General features: G+C 39.8%; 1 protein-coding gene across 1 annotated transcript in view; it reads left to right on the top strand.

Moving 5' to 3' along the window:
* The window catches only part of LOC149282403 (sperm-associated antigen 16 protein-like), a 294140-nt gene that overhangs the window by 188011 nt on the left and 89036 nt on the right, over positions 1-17093 (top strand). The window contains exon 12 of the mRNA XM_089498276.1: positions 1161-1226. Within this exon, the coding sequence (XP_089354402.1) occupies positions 1161-1226 (66 nt within the window). The remainder of the gene's footprint in view (positions 1-1160; positions 1227-17093) is intronic.

Genomic DNA, 17093 nt, shown 5'->3' with positions numbered 1-17093 from the left:
CGTTGCAGTGGTACAAACGATAAAGTCTTTAATATTAAAGAAGTACACAGTGAAGGTGAGGAGAAACTCAGGTGTCTCTTCAGTAAAGTAGAAGTGTAAGAGAGAGTTGCGATTGTAACTAAGGGCCAATTCTAGTGCATTTTCCTGCAAGGAAGGATGAGCTGGCCCTGCATAATGCATAGTTCACTCAGTAACATGACTTTTAGGAACTCCCATTGATCGACATACCTGGGAACTTCCCAAAGTAGGCTACACAGAGTTCTCCTTCTCCTGAGGGAATGACTTCAGGAGGGTATAGTCACACATAGGTGGGGGGCTAGTTGCATGAATTGGTACACTCTTCAGTAGGTTGCAAGTTGGTAGGGAGTATGTGTGACCGAACCCTGCTCCCGTGGCCAGAGAAAGATGAAACTGACCCAGAGATCTGAGGAAGCAGAGCTTTACCTGGAGACTCTGGGTCAAACTTGGAAGTTTGGCAGGTAAGCTGATCTAATTAAATTGCATACAACCAACCATGAAGAAGAAGCTCATTTGGGATGGTCTGTCATGATACATATTGAGGCTGGTACTGACTACAGATCTGCTCGTGGAACACAAAGGATTATTATTTTTCCTATAAACCCTCTCTTTATTTTTTAACAAAGTTGTAAATACCAGGTTAGTATATTTATTTACGAGGACTGTTTTATTCCCTGTATCTCATTTATGTTTTAAGCACCCTATGCTATTTAATTAAAAACAGTATGATTTTGCTTATTTTACATTGTGTTATGATGACCTTGAGAAAACACTTGAGACTTGGCTTTCCTCAGTGTGCCTGCTCATTCACAGCTTGGCTATTCCCAGCAGCTTCAAACCACATCACTTGTGAATGCATTAAAAACACTCAAGCTATACCCAACATTTATTAAAACTTGTCTGCAGAGAAGCCTAGATGGTGTGAATCACAGTGCAACGTGAAAGATTCACTTAACCCTTGAATTCCAGAGACGTCTTAATATTTTTATAAATGTATAGGAAGAAGCTATTAACTAAAATATAGAACTGTAACTCACAAAAGCTACTTTATGACCACCATATATATTACTTTAAAGAAATACTTTACACAAATACTTTTTTAATGTAATGGAGTATTATAATTACCTTGTTCTTTGTTTCAGGGAATGTGTGCCCAGACCTTCTATGGACATCTTCACTCCTGCAATCACGCCACCTTCAACATTAGGGTAAGGATCAGTTCCTCGGGCTAATAACTATGTTTTATAAGTTTTATATATGAACATTGATTATATATACGTGCTACACTGGTGGTTGTGTGTCACGGAAAATACATAGTTTGAATTATGTGCATTGTTTTCATGACAAAGATGATAATAGTAATTATTTCAAAACGATAACTCTAAGGGATGAAGAAGCAAAATTCTGTTCACATCTGAAATACTGTATCCAGATTTTAGTCTTTAGTCTTAGTGTTACATAGAAACATCTAATTTAAATGCCCATATTTTGCTGCTAAAACGCAGACCTTAATCAGTCCTTGGTCTTGTCTTAGATTCGGGATAAATTCCCTCACTGTATGCAGCCTCTACCACCTCTGTTGAGAGGATGCTGTACTTGTTTACCATCCTCTTCATCACGTTATATCTAAACGTTTGACCCTCTAGTTTTAGATTATGACTGCTTGTGTTAACATTTCTCCTTCAAAATAAACTTCTGTCTCTTCTTTGTAAGATTTCTGTATGTATTTATCATAGTGTTCTTTAGTTCTCTGCTCTCGTTAGGAGACTGCCTACTTTGCCCAGTGGGAAATCAGATGCAGGTCGGTATCTTGTGACAAGCTCAGCCAAACTACCCATTAATGAACACATTCGCCAACTAGTTCAATGTATACTGAAAACCTATTCCAGAGCAAACCAACATTTACGAGATGGGACTGCATAGAGAGGAGGTAGCCAATATAGAGCTGTCATTGGAGTGTGCCTATGACTGACTGAGCATCATGGGATATGTAGTTCTATAACTACCGGAGAGCTACCTGTGCCAGAAAGAGCTCTCAATAGACACATCACCTTACGAAGTCTATTCTAGATACTTTGCCGCTAAAGGTGGAACTTCATATTAAAGCAACACTCCAGCCCTAGTTTGAAGTAAAATGCATGCTGATCAGAGCATTAACCCCTTTCAGCTTCTATGGAAAGCAAGATGCATACTTAAGTACGCCACAAGTATTTTGGGAGTAACAATAGCCAATTGTTGCATTCAGGTCGCATGCGTTGGTTGGATGTTGCTATTCCATCTGTTGTAGATTCCATCTGAAGAAAAGACCTCAGAGGTCCTGAAAGCCTATGTAACTTTACATCTTTTTCTAGTTGGCCCAATTAACAGAATGTACTTGGGACTAAAAGCTCCCTTTTTTCTGGGGCTAATAAGGCTATATCAATTCTCGTTAGCTCTACAGCACATACTTAAATACACTTTCTGCATCAATAGATGCGGCTAGGGGAGGAGGAAAATGAAGCCCAAGTCCAGGAGAGCAACATGCAGTAAGATGGAGAAAATGGACTCCAATAACCCCTAAAAAATTAAACGAGACTGCTCCTGTACAAATAATTCCCAGATAACTCATATTATGGTATCTCAAGGAGAAACTGCCCCATTGGGGCACTATGAAGAGATGAATACCCCAAGAGTTATTTGGAATGTTCAGTCTAGAGATGAGGAAACAATCAGCGTCTTTGGTAGAATACATCTGAAAAAGCTTCAGAGCCTTAATTGAATGGGTTAGACCTATTGCTTTATGCTATATAGCTGGCTGTGTTTAACCTAATCATGGTGTTTTGCAAGAAAAAAACCAATTATAATTGCCATGTTTATGTGGAGCTTTGGAGTACAATCACTCCTAAACACTACATGCAGTGATTGTGCGACCAGCCATCATCTCCATAGCCCTTAACTCTTGAGCTGCCTTGAAATGAGGGCACGATGGTGTGTGCCTGCGCAGCGCTGCACCTGGACGGGAGCTGATCTGCGCAGAAATTTATCAGATAGCTCTGTTATTTTTAAACAGGCGCGTTACAGCTGGGCCGGGAAACGATGAGACATTTTCAGTGAGCAAATTAGTAAAGACGAAAGCAGCGGCTGCATCTATTATCCAGGGGGACAGCATAAGGGGGTTTTGAATCCATAATTACAGCCATGTGAATTAATTCTGCTCAGCAGGCAGCCAAGCTAGCTGAACCTTTAATATAAATATGTTCATTTTCAAATCAACACAGCAGGTTACTATTTGTGTGTGATGATGGTTGTACTGTATCCTTCAGCAAGCTAGAAATGTACAGTGAATTGTACTGATCACTCATGTCAGACATTTAATCAAATCAGCATTAGCTTGTCTATCAAATTACACTGGGGTGTATTTACATAGACTCGCAGAATAATTAATTTGGGATTATTTAAGCAATATAATGGCGAGTCCCATTTATCTACCCGCAGCTCTGATGTGTATGTGTGTATATATATATACACACATATATATAATAATATATAATAATATATATATATATTATTATATATATATACACACACACACACACACACACACACACACACACACAGCCAGCAATGGCTCCATATGCATTTAACCACCCAATGTATGTATATTCAGAAGTATGTAACTTCAATGTCGTACTTCTGGGTGCTGCAGACCTACTAAGTGACCCTGTTTAGGATAAGCAGTCCCTCTTACTTTGCCTGACGTCTCGCTTTTCTGTGGCCCCGAGTGCCTGCTGGGTATGAGTGTATAAATGTTATTCTGTAGCCCTAATTGACACAATACCGTTAGTATCTTAACTTGGGAAAATGTTACGCTGCTTAACAATATACCCCCTAATATAAATCCGTTCCCATGGCCATTGCAATCGTTGGATGGTTCTGCTGCTGCTTGAATCGTGTTTTGAAATGATAGTAAACACGTCGGAATACAATGTGTTATCATCATCATAAGGCTTACAGCTTAAGTCTCAGCCATTGAAATGTGAATAGATAAATGTGGCTTTTGGTTCATCTGCACGCATCCTCGAATGCATTATGTGCCAGTCGTGACAAGTATATAAACACTCGTAAAGTACTCACGGGGACGCCAAATGGTTATTTAGTCTGTAAACTCTATTATACTGTAGACAGTTCCTGGCTATTTGTTTTTTTATGTAATGTGCATAGAGTTAGTGACACGAGTTACTTTAAAATAATTACTTGATTTATGTTGTTTGTGGTCTCTGTTGGTAACTTTGTTATATCTGCTGAGTGTCCCTATCTAGAAGAGACAGTCCTTCTTTGGGAACCAATCCATTTGTGCCTTTTTCATCTCTCACGTCCCTCTTTTTGGAGCAGAGAATGTTTGCCGATCGTGCGTGTATGGAATCAGCGAGGCATGGGTTAAAAAATGTCATTTTAATTTATTAGCCTGTAGTTACGGGAGGCAAGCTGGCTTTTTAACCAGCGCCTCTCTCCCCCACAACATCATTGCAGCGTCTGCCTCCTCTCCATCCCTACCCGCATGCCTCTGCCACAATTTATGTAAATAATATATGTAAATGAAATTTATTACATATGTTCCAAATGCCAAAGTCAATTACATAAATAACTATGAATATGAGCACAGCTCCTCCAACCACACAGAAAGAAAGCTTGATGAGCACCTTGTTTGGCGATCTACTGGTTTTATGCGCAAGAAATCATTTTGGATATTTTCTGTGTCCCTGTCTTTCTAGCTCTAAAGAAAATATTGGAAAAGATGGAGCCAGCATGCGTTTACTTTGCATAGTATAATAAACTAGTTAAATACCCCCGCTGAGTCTTTACATTGCACCTACAGCTAAAGCAAATGTCATTCAGTCTGTTGGTGCATTACGGCATGTGAAATAAAACATTAGCCCCTCTCCTAGTTCAGCGAGCCAGCGCATTTAAAGCTGGCGGCAGCCACTTGCGTTACATTTTTCTCAATAACCCTTTGACTGCTGTGGGAGCGAACGACGCATTGAATACCCTACCGGAACTCACACGGTAAACGCGCACCAGAACGGGCTGCTGCAATTCCTGCAGATTTCCGATGACTTGTAATTTACAAACGTGACCTCTTCACGTGGCCGACAATGGTGAATTGGCAAGCCTGTGAATGCTTGGCAGGAGTGAATTTTGAGTCGTCATGTGTATAACTCAACACAACAGCTCAATCCTCGCCCCTCCAATATAATCAAATAAGTGGAATTACTTGAAGCCTCTACACTGCTATTGACGGTTGAAATTTCCCCATTATCGCGAACATAATGGCTACTTCACCGACATAAACACAGAATATTATTCAAACCTTTTTTATTGTCATATGGCCTTTCAGCAGTAATATCCAAACATACTACGATTATTTGGCTTAACAATGTGCCGCTGGGGATATTATTTGATAGGCTGTTATTCGAGTTAAGAGCTTCATTGGATAAAATAGAGGAGAACAATGATTTATTCATTATATCTTTCATAACTAATAAAATAAATCACAGTCAAAGATAACAGGCCACCAAAATGAATCCCTCCATCTGAAAAAGAGGACTCGGAGATCTTGAAAGCCTATGGGACGATATGTTTTTCCATGTTGGCCCAATAAAGGTATAGCTTTTGACTAAAGACGCCATTGCCTATAATTATATATATATATAATTGTGTATATATACACACACACACACACACACACACACACACAACTTTTTCACTACTGGATGTTGTGTGGAACATACCTTTAACTGAGATAACATAGAAGAAGATGTAAGGTCACATTAGCTTTCTGGTCCTCAAAGAGCAGGTCTCAGAGGGAACACTAATTGCTGCTTCCGTTATAGTGATCCTCCAGAACTGAAGGTATTCATTTGTTAAATCGAGGTGTATCTTGTAGGGTTTATTTGCTGTATAGAACTCAGAACCTTATAGATGTTTTCCTATTTAGCTAGTGAATATTCAGGTACACCAGCCTATGGCCAACGAACCAGAACATCTTGTCAGTAAACATTGCAGGCTACAAAGTAACTGCTGAAGCACAAATATTGTCAGACAACTTTTCAGCCAAATCTAAATTTAAATTTTGTTTATCCCTCTTGGCAGCTCAGCACCGTGTCAGCTCTGATTTAGCTCGGCCAATAATATTGATATTTAATGTCAGTTCTTATTCATTACCTGGCTCGGCGTGATGCAGAAGTCATGCTTTTAAGAAGGTGTTATGCATTGTTCAGTAAGGAAGCAGAGGCTGCCAAAGGGAGTGGTGAAGGGGAGGACAGCAATAACACCAAAGTGCAAATCCCACCAGGAGAGTAGCATTCTTGTATTCCTTTAATGGTTCTGAGTGTTAGGGCAATGCTTTAAAAAAAGAGTAAACTCAAAAGTAGGATAAAAGCGCTAAAAGCAATTAAAAAAATAAATAATTTAAAAAAAAGTCCTTTTTAAAACAAAATGATTGTAGATGTAGCAGCAGAACCACTTGCCAAGGTTTCCTCTTCTTGGCTTGGACAGGTAGAGTAGTTCCCTTGTAAAATGCTTTAAAAAAAACACAGGACTCTTACGACTAACTCAATACACTGTGACACTTTCAATGGTTAAAATAGGGGCCTAATGGCTGCTTAAATGAATGCAAAGAAATGTTTTTACAGTGCTGTTATATTTTATCGTACACAAACATGTTTATTTACAGACTCATAAACATACCTGGGCGCCCCCGGGCCAAGCTCTGCTCCCCAGGGTCACTGGGTCTCTTTCCTGTATTTGTCCACACCCATTCCACTGCCACTCTCCGCCCACTCAAGACTATCTGGGACTAGCCTGACTCATATGTGCATAACTAGCCCTGCCCCCTATTGAATCTACTCCCCAAAAGAAGGAGAGCTCCAGGTACCCTACTTTGGGGTATTCCCAGGTATGTGCAAAACCCCTCTGAAAGGTGCCTTGTGTTATCCAGTGGGCCAGGAATGATCCTGGGAGCCACTGGTGGTCTGCAGCTCACAGTTTGTTCAGGCAATTAAATATTTGTAGCCTGACACGCTTGTCCTCCTCGCAAAACAGTGACAAAGCTTTCAGCCGCTGATTAGCCTCTTGAGTAAAATGCTGATACTGAACATAATTTATACATTTGTTGTTGGTTGGGAGAGAGTAGGATTTCAAGCCTAATAAAATGCAGTATATGGCATCTATCACAGACCCCCAAAAAGTCTAGCCTTGGCATGCATTTTGATCTGACTTGATCTGACTCAGAGGTGACAGATTACCTTTAAATGATCAGTCATGTCAATCCTAAACATCAGAAGTCCATCCTGCCTCTTCGTGGCCTGTAGAGCATTTCTCATTGAACCACTTTGCAGGGATGTTTGGCCCTTAGTTGATTTGGTATATTAATCTGTGGCACAGACAGTCCGGGTTAGGCTCCGTTGTAAACCAATGCTCTAAAATAAAACAATGCACAAGGATCACATGGATACGACTTTCAACACCAATGCATGTGCTCGACGTCTCTCAAACATGAGAAGACTACATGATGGGTGTAAGTAAATGGGTGGGGTGACCGTGGAAGTCATTGCTTGCTTAGCAGTAAGGCAGCTATCAGAAAAGCAAGCAATTTGCTTTATTCATCCTTATACAAAAAGTAGTCTTGACCCCCTACCCTCCGATTTAATCCTGATAATATACAGTGGGGGTGTCGATGGTCCAACATCTTTCCGTTCTGTCTTGGAATTGACTTTATTATTGAGGTAATTTCCTCACTAATGTAATGTTTGTAATGTGACAGCAGTTGCTCAATATCCTGTCCTGGGCAGTCATAACGACATACGGTAGGTTCAACCATGTTGACATCTGAAGCTGTCATATGCAAATGCATATAATATAATATATATATATATATATATACATATACATATACATACATACATATATACACACACACATATATTTAAACATCTCAGCTGAGAAAATAAAGAACCATCTTTGTCTATCTAATATCTTTATTTATTATTCACTTTTTTCCATCAAATCAGTCAAAGATTGGGTTTGTGTTATATATTTTTAGTGTGTAATACATTTAAAAGAAAAGTTGCCTGTCTCTCAGTCTAATTGCACTAATACATTATGTTATTTTTATGAAAGCCTTAAATGTTCTTAAGAATAAAAAAAAGCTAAATAATGCCATTAGGAATTAACCATAACATTCCCAAAACGCCCTGTGTCAGTGTACTGGAAATGGATAGATCAAATTCTTAAAAAATAAAGAAGATACTGTGACTACTAAAGACAATGCCAATAACGTATTCTGATTCATTTTATATAATTGAAAATAAAGATAGCCATTCAAATGTTCATCTTTCCTAAATCCACACTTAATTCCAACCAACCATATCTCATTGCTCCATAAAAGACTGTCTTTTGTGCCCAAATCCAATTTCCACTTATTTGATTGGATTAAAGATGTTAGCCTGCTTGCACGGAATTCGCTTCACATAAATTTAGATTTGATTAAGAAATATAGATTCTGGATGCTCTTTTTTGAGAATTACACTTACATTTATTCTTTGACCTCTTTGTAGATGATCAAATTGCGTAGCAAAGTTATCTTCAAATACCTTCATTCCTCATTACTCCTTTCCCAAATATTAGTATTTCAGAAATAAATACAGTCAATGCTATCAATGATAATGTTAAAAGTGATTCACTGTTGTGCATATTTATTCAGAATTTAGGAGCTAGACAGAATAAATATAGAAATAATGACTACCTAGATCCCAAAATATATCTAGGCATTTAAGTGCTGAAGTATCCTTTCGACAAGCATCCTACTTTTCTCTCTTATCCTAGTTTGACTTCTAGGGAAAATCATATTTTTCTTATTCTTATTCTTTGATATATTCAGTGACATATCCTGCCAGGGCAAGGGGGGAAGCATGCTCTCTGGCTCAGTGGGCCAGTTAAAAGGCAGATCACTGATCACACCAACCGACCATTAACATCATGGAGCACCGTGCCGAGTCAGCACAGCCTCCTGGCGTCCATAAAAAAGTTGAGCGTTGGGGTAGGTTGTCATGTCCCGATGCCCAACGCTAATGACCGTGACGAGTAGGGGGTGTCTTGCCGTACTGCCCTGGCATAGGCTTAGGGCAGTGCCAAGGTTAAAAATGCCAGTTAGTGTTTGTAATATTCTGAAAAGTTATAACTTTAAGTTTTACTTTAAAAAAAATCTTATTTTTGTAAAACCTGTTAAAAGAATGTGTGATTTCAGCCTGATCACATTACACAGATGGTATAAAATTACTTATTGAGAGAGTATTTATCGAAATAATCGTTAGGGGTTTACATTTAGAGAAATAACAAAGACATATTAAGGTGTTATGCAAGATATCATGATTAAGAGATATGAGGATACTAATCTCTCCTGACCAGTTTTATGGAGCCATTTTTGCACAGAATATATTTTATAGATGGGAATCCATCATCTGTGTTAATCTAAAACGGACAGGTCTGCCACATAATATTTGAAAGAATCTCTATCAGATATTGCGACAGAGAATATACAAAAGGCAATCTATCTTTTTGAGAAATCTTTTTTTTGATAAATAGGCAACATAAAACAATTTCAGCAATTTTATCTTGTTTTTTTTTACCTTGATAGATTTCCCATAAATCTATACAACATAGTCTATAGACACTATACCTTTAAAAAATACTGGTGCACACTAAATCATTTGACTACATCAATTTTGAGGTATTTCATCTGAATTTAAGATTGGCAGCATCTCATAGGGCTTAGCACAGAGCTGTCACTTTTCCAAATCTTGCACTTTCCATTCTGTAGTCAGTACCCCAACATATCAGGTGTCCAAACTGGGACACCTTCATTGGGGTCATGGTTACATTGGTGCTGGGTGCGTTTAGAGGTGGGCTAACATGGGACTATCCACCAACTTTATCCATGCAGTCACTTTGTTATGTCATTCTGTGTCAATATATCTCAAGATGGCCACGTGAGATCCGCAACTGAGATCTCTGCTATGAAAGCACATATCCTGATCAATTTCATAGCTTGAACTGCAGAAAATGGGATGTTAAGAGGTATGAAGTAGCAGTTTCTAGACAGGGTAACAAATCCCTGACCAGGTTCAACCTGCTTTTGCCTACTGCCACCCTCTCCCAGGCCTGTGCTATACATGGCTAGCCCTGCCCTTTGACCAAAGCAATACCTCAAGGTGAGGGAGAAGTTCTCAAGTATGCACACGGTGTAAATCCACATCACAGAGGAAGAGGCTGTCTGCAGAGCGGAGTGAAGAAGACTGTCCACAATGGTCTATAGTTTTTATTCCAGATCAATACCCCAAACTAATCCTGTATTTCCAATCTGTAGAAAAAAATCCCAGCAAATTCCAAAGCCTTGGTATTTTGTTAGCAACGAGCTTCTGCTCTACTCTGTAACTCCTACTTAAAATGCCTGTAAGCTGTTCCTGGGGCCCTTGATACCCTCCCTATCACAAGACAAACAAACTAAAAGGAGAATTAAACCCAGAGATTAATTCCATTCAGTGCCTAAACTTAACATCTCATACATATGTAACTTGGAACCTCGGTGATAGAGAAAATTGCACTGCACTCCTTAAGGCTGTATTTAAGGGTATTTATAATTATCAAAATCCCAAGAGATGTGTTTAAAATATTCAATGAATCAAACAGCTGGGAACAAACTTGTAAAGGCAGTTAATGTTCAGTCATCATTGGAATTAACTACTGGAGTGTCATCTGCATTAACAGGTCTAACAAGATGGCTGCATGTTTTACTTGAAAAATTACAAATTAAAAACCAGAATATTTTTGTCAGTATTTTTTGTTTTGTGAACAAAAGTTGATTTTGCATACTCCAACGACACTCCTGCTTTTTTGATCAGCCATTGTCATTAGAAGGTTCATATCTCGCCACATGGTCACCTTTGTATTCCTCACAACTTTCATGGTTTTTTTTGGTGGCAAAGCCCCGTTGTTTGCTTGATAGTCCTGATTTTTGGGTACTGTCCTGCTGAGCTCCCTCACTGTCCTGCTTTTGTGGGAGGTGGGGATCATGGCATGGTTTTGGAGATCCTCTATTCTCCCATAACCACGCAAGGAAGATGTAACAGTTGTATTAATCTTACAGCATAGACCTGCATTGCAGCTCCCCTTTGGCCACCTTGCAACACTATGAAGCATCGGGATACGTAGGCAGAAAGTCCTGCCCTTCTCACCCACAATCCCCCACCCTCTCTGCCTCTGGTCACACCCTCTGCTTTGGACACCTAAAATGTTGGGGGTATGCCTTTGTTGCACCTTTGCCCCAAAGAATCACTAAGATATATCACTCCGTAAAACATGTTACACAACATAGCATCTCCAAACAAAGAGATTTGCTTTCTTAGCATTCATCAAGACCAGCCCCACTAAGCAGTGTCTTCCAAGGAGCTTGACCTTGACTCGACTGGAGGGTCAATGCAGCCAATCTCCTTGAAAGAAACAGGATGCATCAGCACCAAATTTTTAAACAAAAAATATCTGAAGGGCGTTATATGCCCAGATTATTTCATGTAGACAGATATCTTCCGAGTAAATAGATTTTTTTTATATAGTAGACCACTCTTTGTTTGAACCAGCTGCTATAGGTCTGTATTGGCTAAATGGTTTTATGTAGTGATTATGAACAGCTGCAAAATACACCACCCTACTGTGTGATGGATGTTTTCTTCTGAGATAATAGAATGTTATTGTAAATACAACCTTTATTGTCTTTCATGGAATGAGACATAAGAGTATATTTCATGTGCTCGCTGAATCCTTTATACGTTATAAGTAAAGCATTTCATTATCCACAAGATCCCTGCTTACAAATGAATTCTTACCCACAGAGGAGACTCAGCAAAAGTCAATTACGGCCCCTGTTTTAAAGCGCCAAGTTATTACATTTAGAATGAAGGAAAGCAAGCTTGCTCCTTCCAGCCTGGAGGTCTCTTATAAGTACAGAGGAGGAATTATTGATCTGAGTAGCCATGGAAAATACGGTACTGTAGCTTTTTTGTTTGGCTGTGAGCCTCGGAGAGAGATACCAAACATCTAGTCGGCTTACTAGATACACCGTGCATTTCTAGTTACTTTTAGACTTTGCCTGATTCTTTTAAGATATAGTGCTGAGCCATAACACCACCCCATGCTATTTAAACCTCAGAGAAATAGACCTAAAATGTATTGTAAGCTTCTCTGTATGTTTCTGTAGAATAGTATTTGTACTCGTTTCCCATTGTTCATACTCCGGGCTAATCAATAAAGATGATCACTGCTTCTTGCAGTGGTACATGAGTTGTTTTTCACATCATTCACAGGGTTTTTATAGGAATCTTATTTTAAAGAAAAATGTGATTTAACTCTTTAACTGTATTCTTTTTATGCAATTATTTCATTACACATTGGACTTTGCCTAACTACACAATTAAGATTGAAGCAGGGTAGTATGGCAAACTCTACTGTGCATCATTGTGCAACCCAACAAAGGTTGATCTATGGTGGGTACTTGGTGTCACGCCAGGTATAGCAGAACTGGTATCACCAAAACAATGCACAGGGCAGCAGGAACCTCGTGCAGAAGGGCAAGGCAAGATCTTAGTCAAGACAGACCTAGGTTGGGTATAGTGCAACAGGACGCGAGACATTAGTACAAAGGGATAAGGCTGGAGCAAAGGTCAAGAGATGGTTCAGGATTCAATGGTGACAGTACAGCAGGATAATACAACACATGGTCAAGGCAAGAAACTGGAAACTCGTGCAGGACTTGGTACAATGCAATTACAAGGAATAACACAGAGACAAAAAAAATAGCTATTTCCATTGGCAAGGGCTACAAGGTACGTGAAGATATATAGGTATAAGGGAAAGAAAGTTCACACCCAGCAATTAAAACCGGGCGTGTAGACCTTTAAAAATATAAGGCAAGTGTCTTTGCTGAGTAGCACGCATGTGCGCTACTCAGAACTAAATGTGGTGGTCAGCCTCAACCTCCACCGAAGAAGAGGATTCCTCACTGTTTTCTTAAAGCACAGTGGAGCAAAGTAAGAACCACCCTGCCATGCACCCCTGCTCGGCAGGTACAGTGAGGCCATGCCCCTGGGGTTCTCGCCATTAGTATGAGTGGCGAGTGGTACTGGACCGGCAGTGAGCTGTGGGCAGATGTGACACTTGAAAGGTTGCATACATTTTGGAAGGAAAAAGCTTGTTTGTTTTGAGTTTTGAGCTTGACAACCAAGCTAGTAAATTGATATACATAGTTTAAAGTGATTTGTACTTTTCCTACATACTATTTCTTTCAATCCTATAAATTGACCCATGCAATAGGGTTTACATATGGAATATCCCTATTACAAAGTATATACTGTGGGGAGTAGCATCCAAACTCCCTGACTCCATGTGATCGGTAATGTATTCCATGGCTTGGTTTTGAGTACACCTCTTTTTCTTAAGACAAGTTCTCTTACCCTCTATAGACCAGTGATAATGGCTTTTACTTTCAGCTCTTTTATCCTGTTAATATGTTGCGAAATGTTACTTCTTTCTTTATTGTAAAATTGTCTGGGACATGTTCCACTGTTACTGATAAACCGTCAATGCGGCTCTTAGCACTGCAGCTGCTTCTATCAATACTAATTAATATGGGTTAATTAGCAGCAGCCTACAAAGTACTGAAGCATGGAACCAAAAGCCTGATTTGCAATTAGAAATACAGACGCATAGCACTTGATGTCAGATAAGAACCATTTGGTCCATCTAGCCTACCCATTTTTCCTGATGTGAAGACTCGAATCAGCCCTTGGTCTCGTCTTAGATTCAGGATAGCTGTATGTCCATTCCACGCTTGTTTAAATTCCTTAAATTAACTGCTTAATTTTAGTTTATGACATCTTGTTCTAACAGTCCTCCTCCTACTGATTTAATTGATGTATTTATAATGTACAGAAATGTATAATTATGCCAATGGTCAAGGTATACTCTCTTTGTTCAAACCATTTTCTTAGATAAAGTGGATATTAATGGAATTGATGCACACCTATTTCCACTGGTTCTGCAATGCTTGTTGTGTGTGTTCACTGCTCTTTCCTACACTCTTATTGTAATAGCACAATCAGGCATAAATAGAAACCACGGGCCCTGGTGTGAAAATTGCCCCAGGGGGCCCCCCAACTTCAACAGCTAGTGTGTCAGCATTGCCCCCATACAACTAGTCTGTGCCTTCTTTGCCCTTTGCTCCCCCTTCCAGTATACAAGATATGTAAACACACTTACACAAATTACACACATGTACACATGTACACATCCATGCTCACACACATACAAGTACACATCCATTCTCACATACATACATACGTTTATATACATATATCCCACCTCCTGCCCCTGCTTACCTCTCACCGCTCCTGCAGCCTTGTCTCTGGCTGCTCGCGTACAGTGTGCAAGTAGCCTTGTTGTCACCGTGGGGTCATGTGACATAACGTGACCCCGATACGTTCTTGTCTCCTCATGCAAGGGTCCTTTCTAAAAAAATTTGAATCAGTACAAGGAGACAGGAAGAAGGGTAGTTATGGCACTGAGCACAATTATACTGTACAATTCTCCTCCATGAGGTTTGAGGCTCAGAAGTTATCTAAACATTTTCAACACAACATCTAGAATATAAGCATTTGTAAGCTAAATTCCTCTAGTCAACCTTTGGCCCTTATGAATAAATCCAATATTGACATTACAGTTATTTGCTTGTCTACAGAAGTTTAGCTGACCTTAAGATCCTTTAGAACATTGACCATGAAGTGCTATGTGCAATACTTTCTAGTCAGCTCCTTAACAAACATGGTAATAAATGTTTTCAAGCCAATTTCATCCAAGCAGGGGTTTAAATTCCATACATACCAGTGAACATGGCTTGAATTTTTCATGGTAGCCATAAAATGGATATCTCCAAATGCATATGCAGAAGAAAGCACAAAAAGTTAAATGCCAGCAGTAGCAATGTAGGTGGTGTTGTACTTGGCTTCTTGGATTTTTCCAAGCAAACAAATACTAAGAAATTAAAACATTAAATGACCGTCTAATCATACTGAAATCCTAAAGAGTCACCAGGTCAAGAGCCACGTGGATTAAAGCAGCGACCATGCCTGGTACACCCAAACACAACGTCACCAGGTGGCTTTTGGGTTTTAGGTCTCCATCTCCCCACGGATATAAGATACCTGTTTTCTATATTACATGTGGCTCACTATGACAATCAAGGACCTATCCATACCTGGGTATCCCCCTAGCTTGTTATAGCTTGTGTTTGTGGCCCTGTTTGTATCATGATTGGTGTATTACCATTTGTTATTTGTATTTTGACCCTTGAAATGCTCCTGATCATTTAATTGCCTAAATGCCGAACTTTGCGGGTTATTACCTTCAGCTATTAGAGAAGATCAGTGCCTGTGAGTCCACTCCTGATACCTTTCTGCACCTCCTGATTCCCTCTTCTCACGGGTATTTTTCCATCAAATTAAATGAATGTTAATCTTTATTGACGGAATGTCATAGATATATTTTTCCAAAATCCCAAGATGCTTCAATATCAACTGTGTATTATATTCTGATTTTACTTAAAACATTTATTCAGTTTTGGAAATAGCAGCATTGAATTGTAGAATGCTACATGGCCATGTGGTCTACTAAGACAACCATATGTGTGCTTCAGATTATTCTCAGGTATGTGTCTATACTTGAGGTAAGGTACATGAGTTAAACAGGTAAGTGTTTTTCAGATATCAGCCACCCAATTTTGAATTCATTATCAATATTGACCTTTCAGCTTCACTATATTCCAAAGGGGTTAAAATTATTGCATTTTCGAGAGCCTGTCCCAATATTTTCATTATCATGTGACTTTGTGAGCATGTAGGGCATCATGTACATATACATATTAAGAGTAGTCCTACTGATCATTTCCTCTATGCTCAATAAATAATCACGTCTAATCAGGGCCGGCCCGACAATGGAGCCAAGTGGGGCAACCACTCCAGGCTGCACTTTTGAAGGGGCGGCACTTTGCCGCCCCAAGCCCTTTTTTTTTTTTTAAAGCGAAAGAGAGAAAGGGGCGCCGAGTGGTTTTCGCTTACCAAGCTGTCAGTACCCGCTCGGCGCCCCTCTCTCTCCTCTGCGTCGAGTCTCCCTGTTCGGTCTCGGTGCCGGCTTGTAATGCTGAGTGCCGGAAGATTTCCGGCGCTCAGCATTACAAGCCGGCACCGTGATCGAACAGGGAGACTCGCCGCAGGACTGCTGAAAGGTAAGTACAAGGGGGGGTGGGGGAGGAAGGGTAGATAATGGGGGGGGGCAGGGACGGAGGGAGAGGAAGGGTAGATAAGGGGGGGGCGGCATTTTAAAATTCGCCCCAGGCGGCATTTACCTTGGGCCGGCCCTGCGTCTAATAATGATACCAGCCTTTCTGTCCTTGCGTATCATGCAAGTTCCAATGATCTTAAAATAAGGACAGTGTGTGTGTGTGTGTATATATCTATATATATATATATATATATATATATATATATATATATATATATAAAATATACACTCACTGGCCACATTATTAGGTACACCTTGCTAGTACCAGGCTGGACCCCCTTTTGCCTTCAGAAATGCCTTCATTTTTCAAGGCATACTTTCTACAAGGTGCGGGAAACCAACTGGCCAGCTAATTCAGTTCCCGGTTATAAACCAAGTAGTAAGCTTTTTAAACTGCACCTTTTTCTTAGAGTCTTAGGGCCTCAGGCTTAACAGCCTCTCTCTCTCTCTCCCTGTTGTCAGACTCCTCATGCCTCCAGAGGCTGACCTATAAACATTGCAGTAGAGGTTAATTGAATTCACCTGAAAGGGTGTATTAACCCTTTCATGCTGGGAATATAGAGCGCTCCAACCTGCTACTGACATAGAAAGGCTCTCTAACTTTGCCACAATGCATATACATATTCTAACATACAGCATTCAATGCTTCTCCA

Source organism: Sceloporus occidentalis, unplaced genomic scaffold (assembly GCF_023333645.1).
Source record: "Sceloporus occidentalis isolate IW3139 unplaced genomic scaffold, rSceOcc1.0.p SCAF_117, whole genome shotgun sequence".
NCBI lineage: Eukaryota > Metazoa > Chordata > Lepidosauria > Squamata > Phrynosomatidae > Sceloporus > Sceloporus occidentalis.
This window is presented reverse-complemented; position numbering and strand designations above follow the sequence as displayed.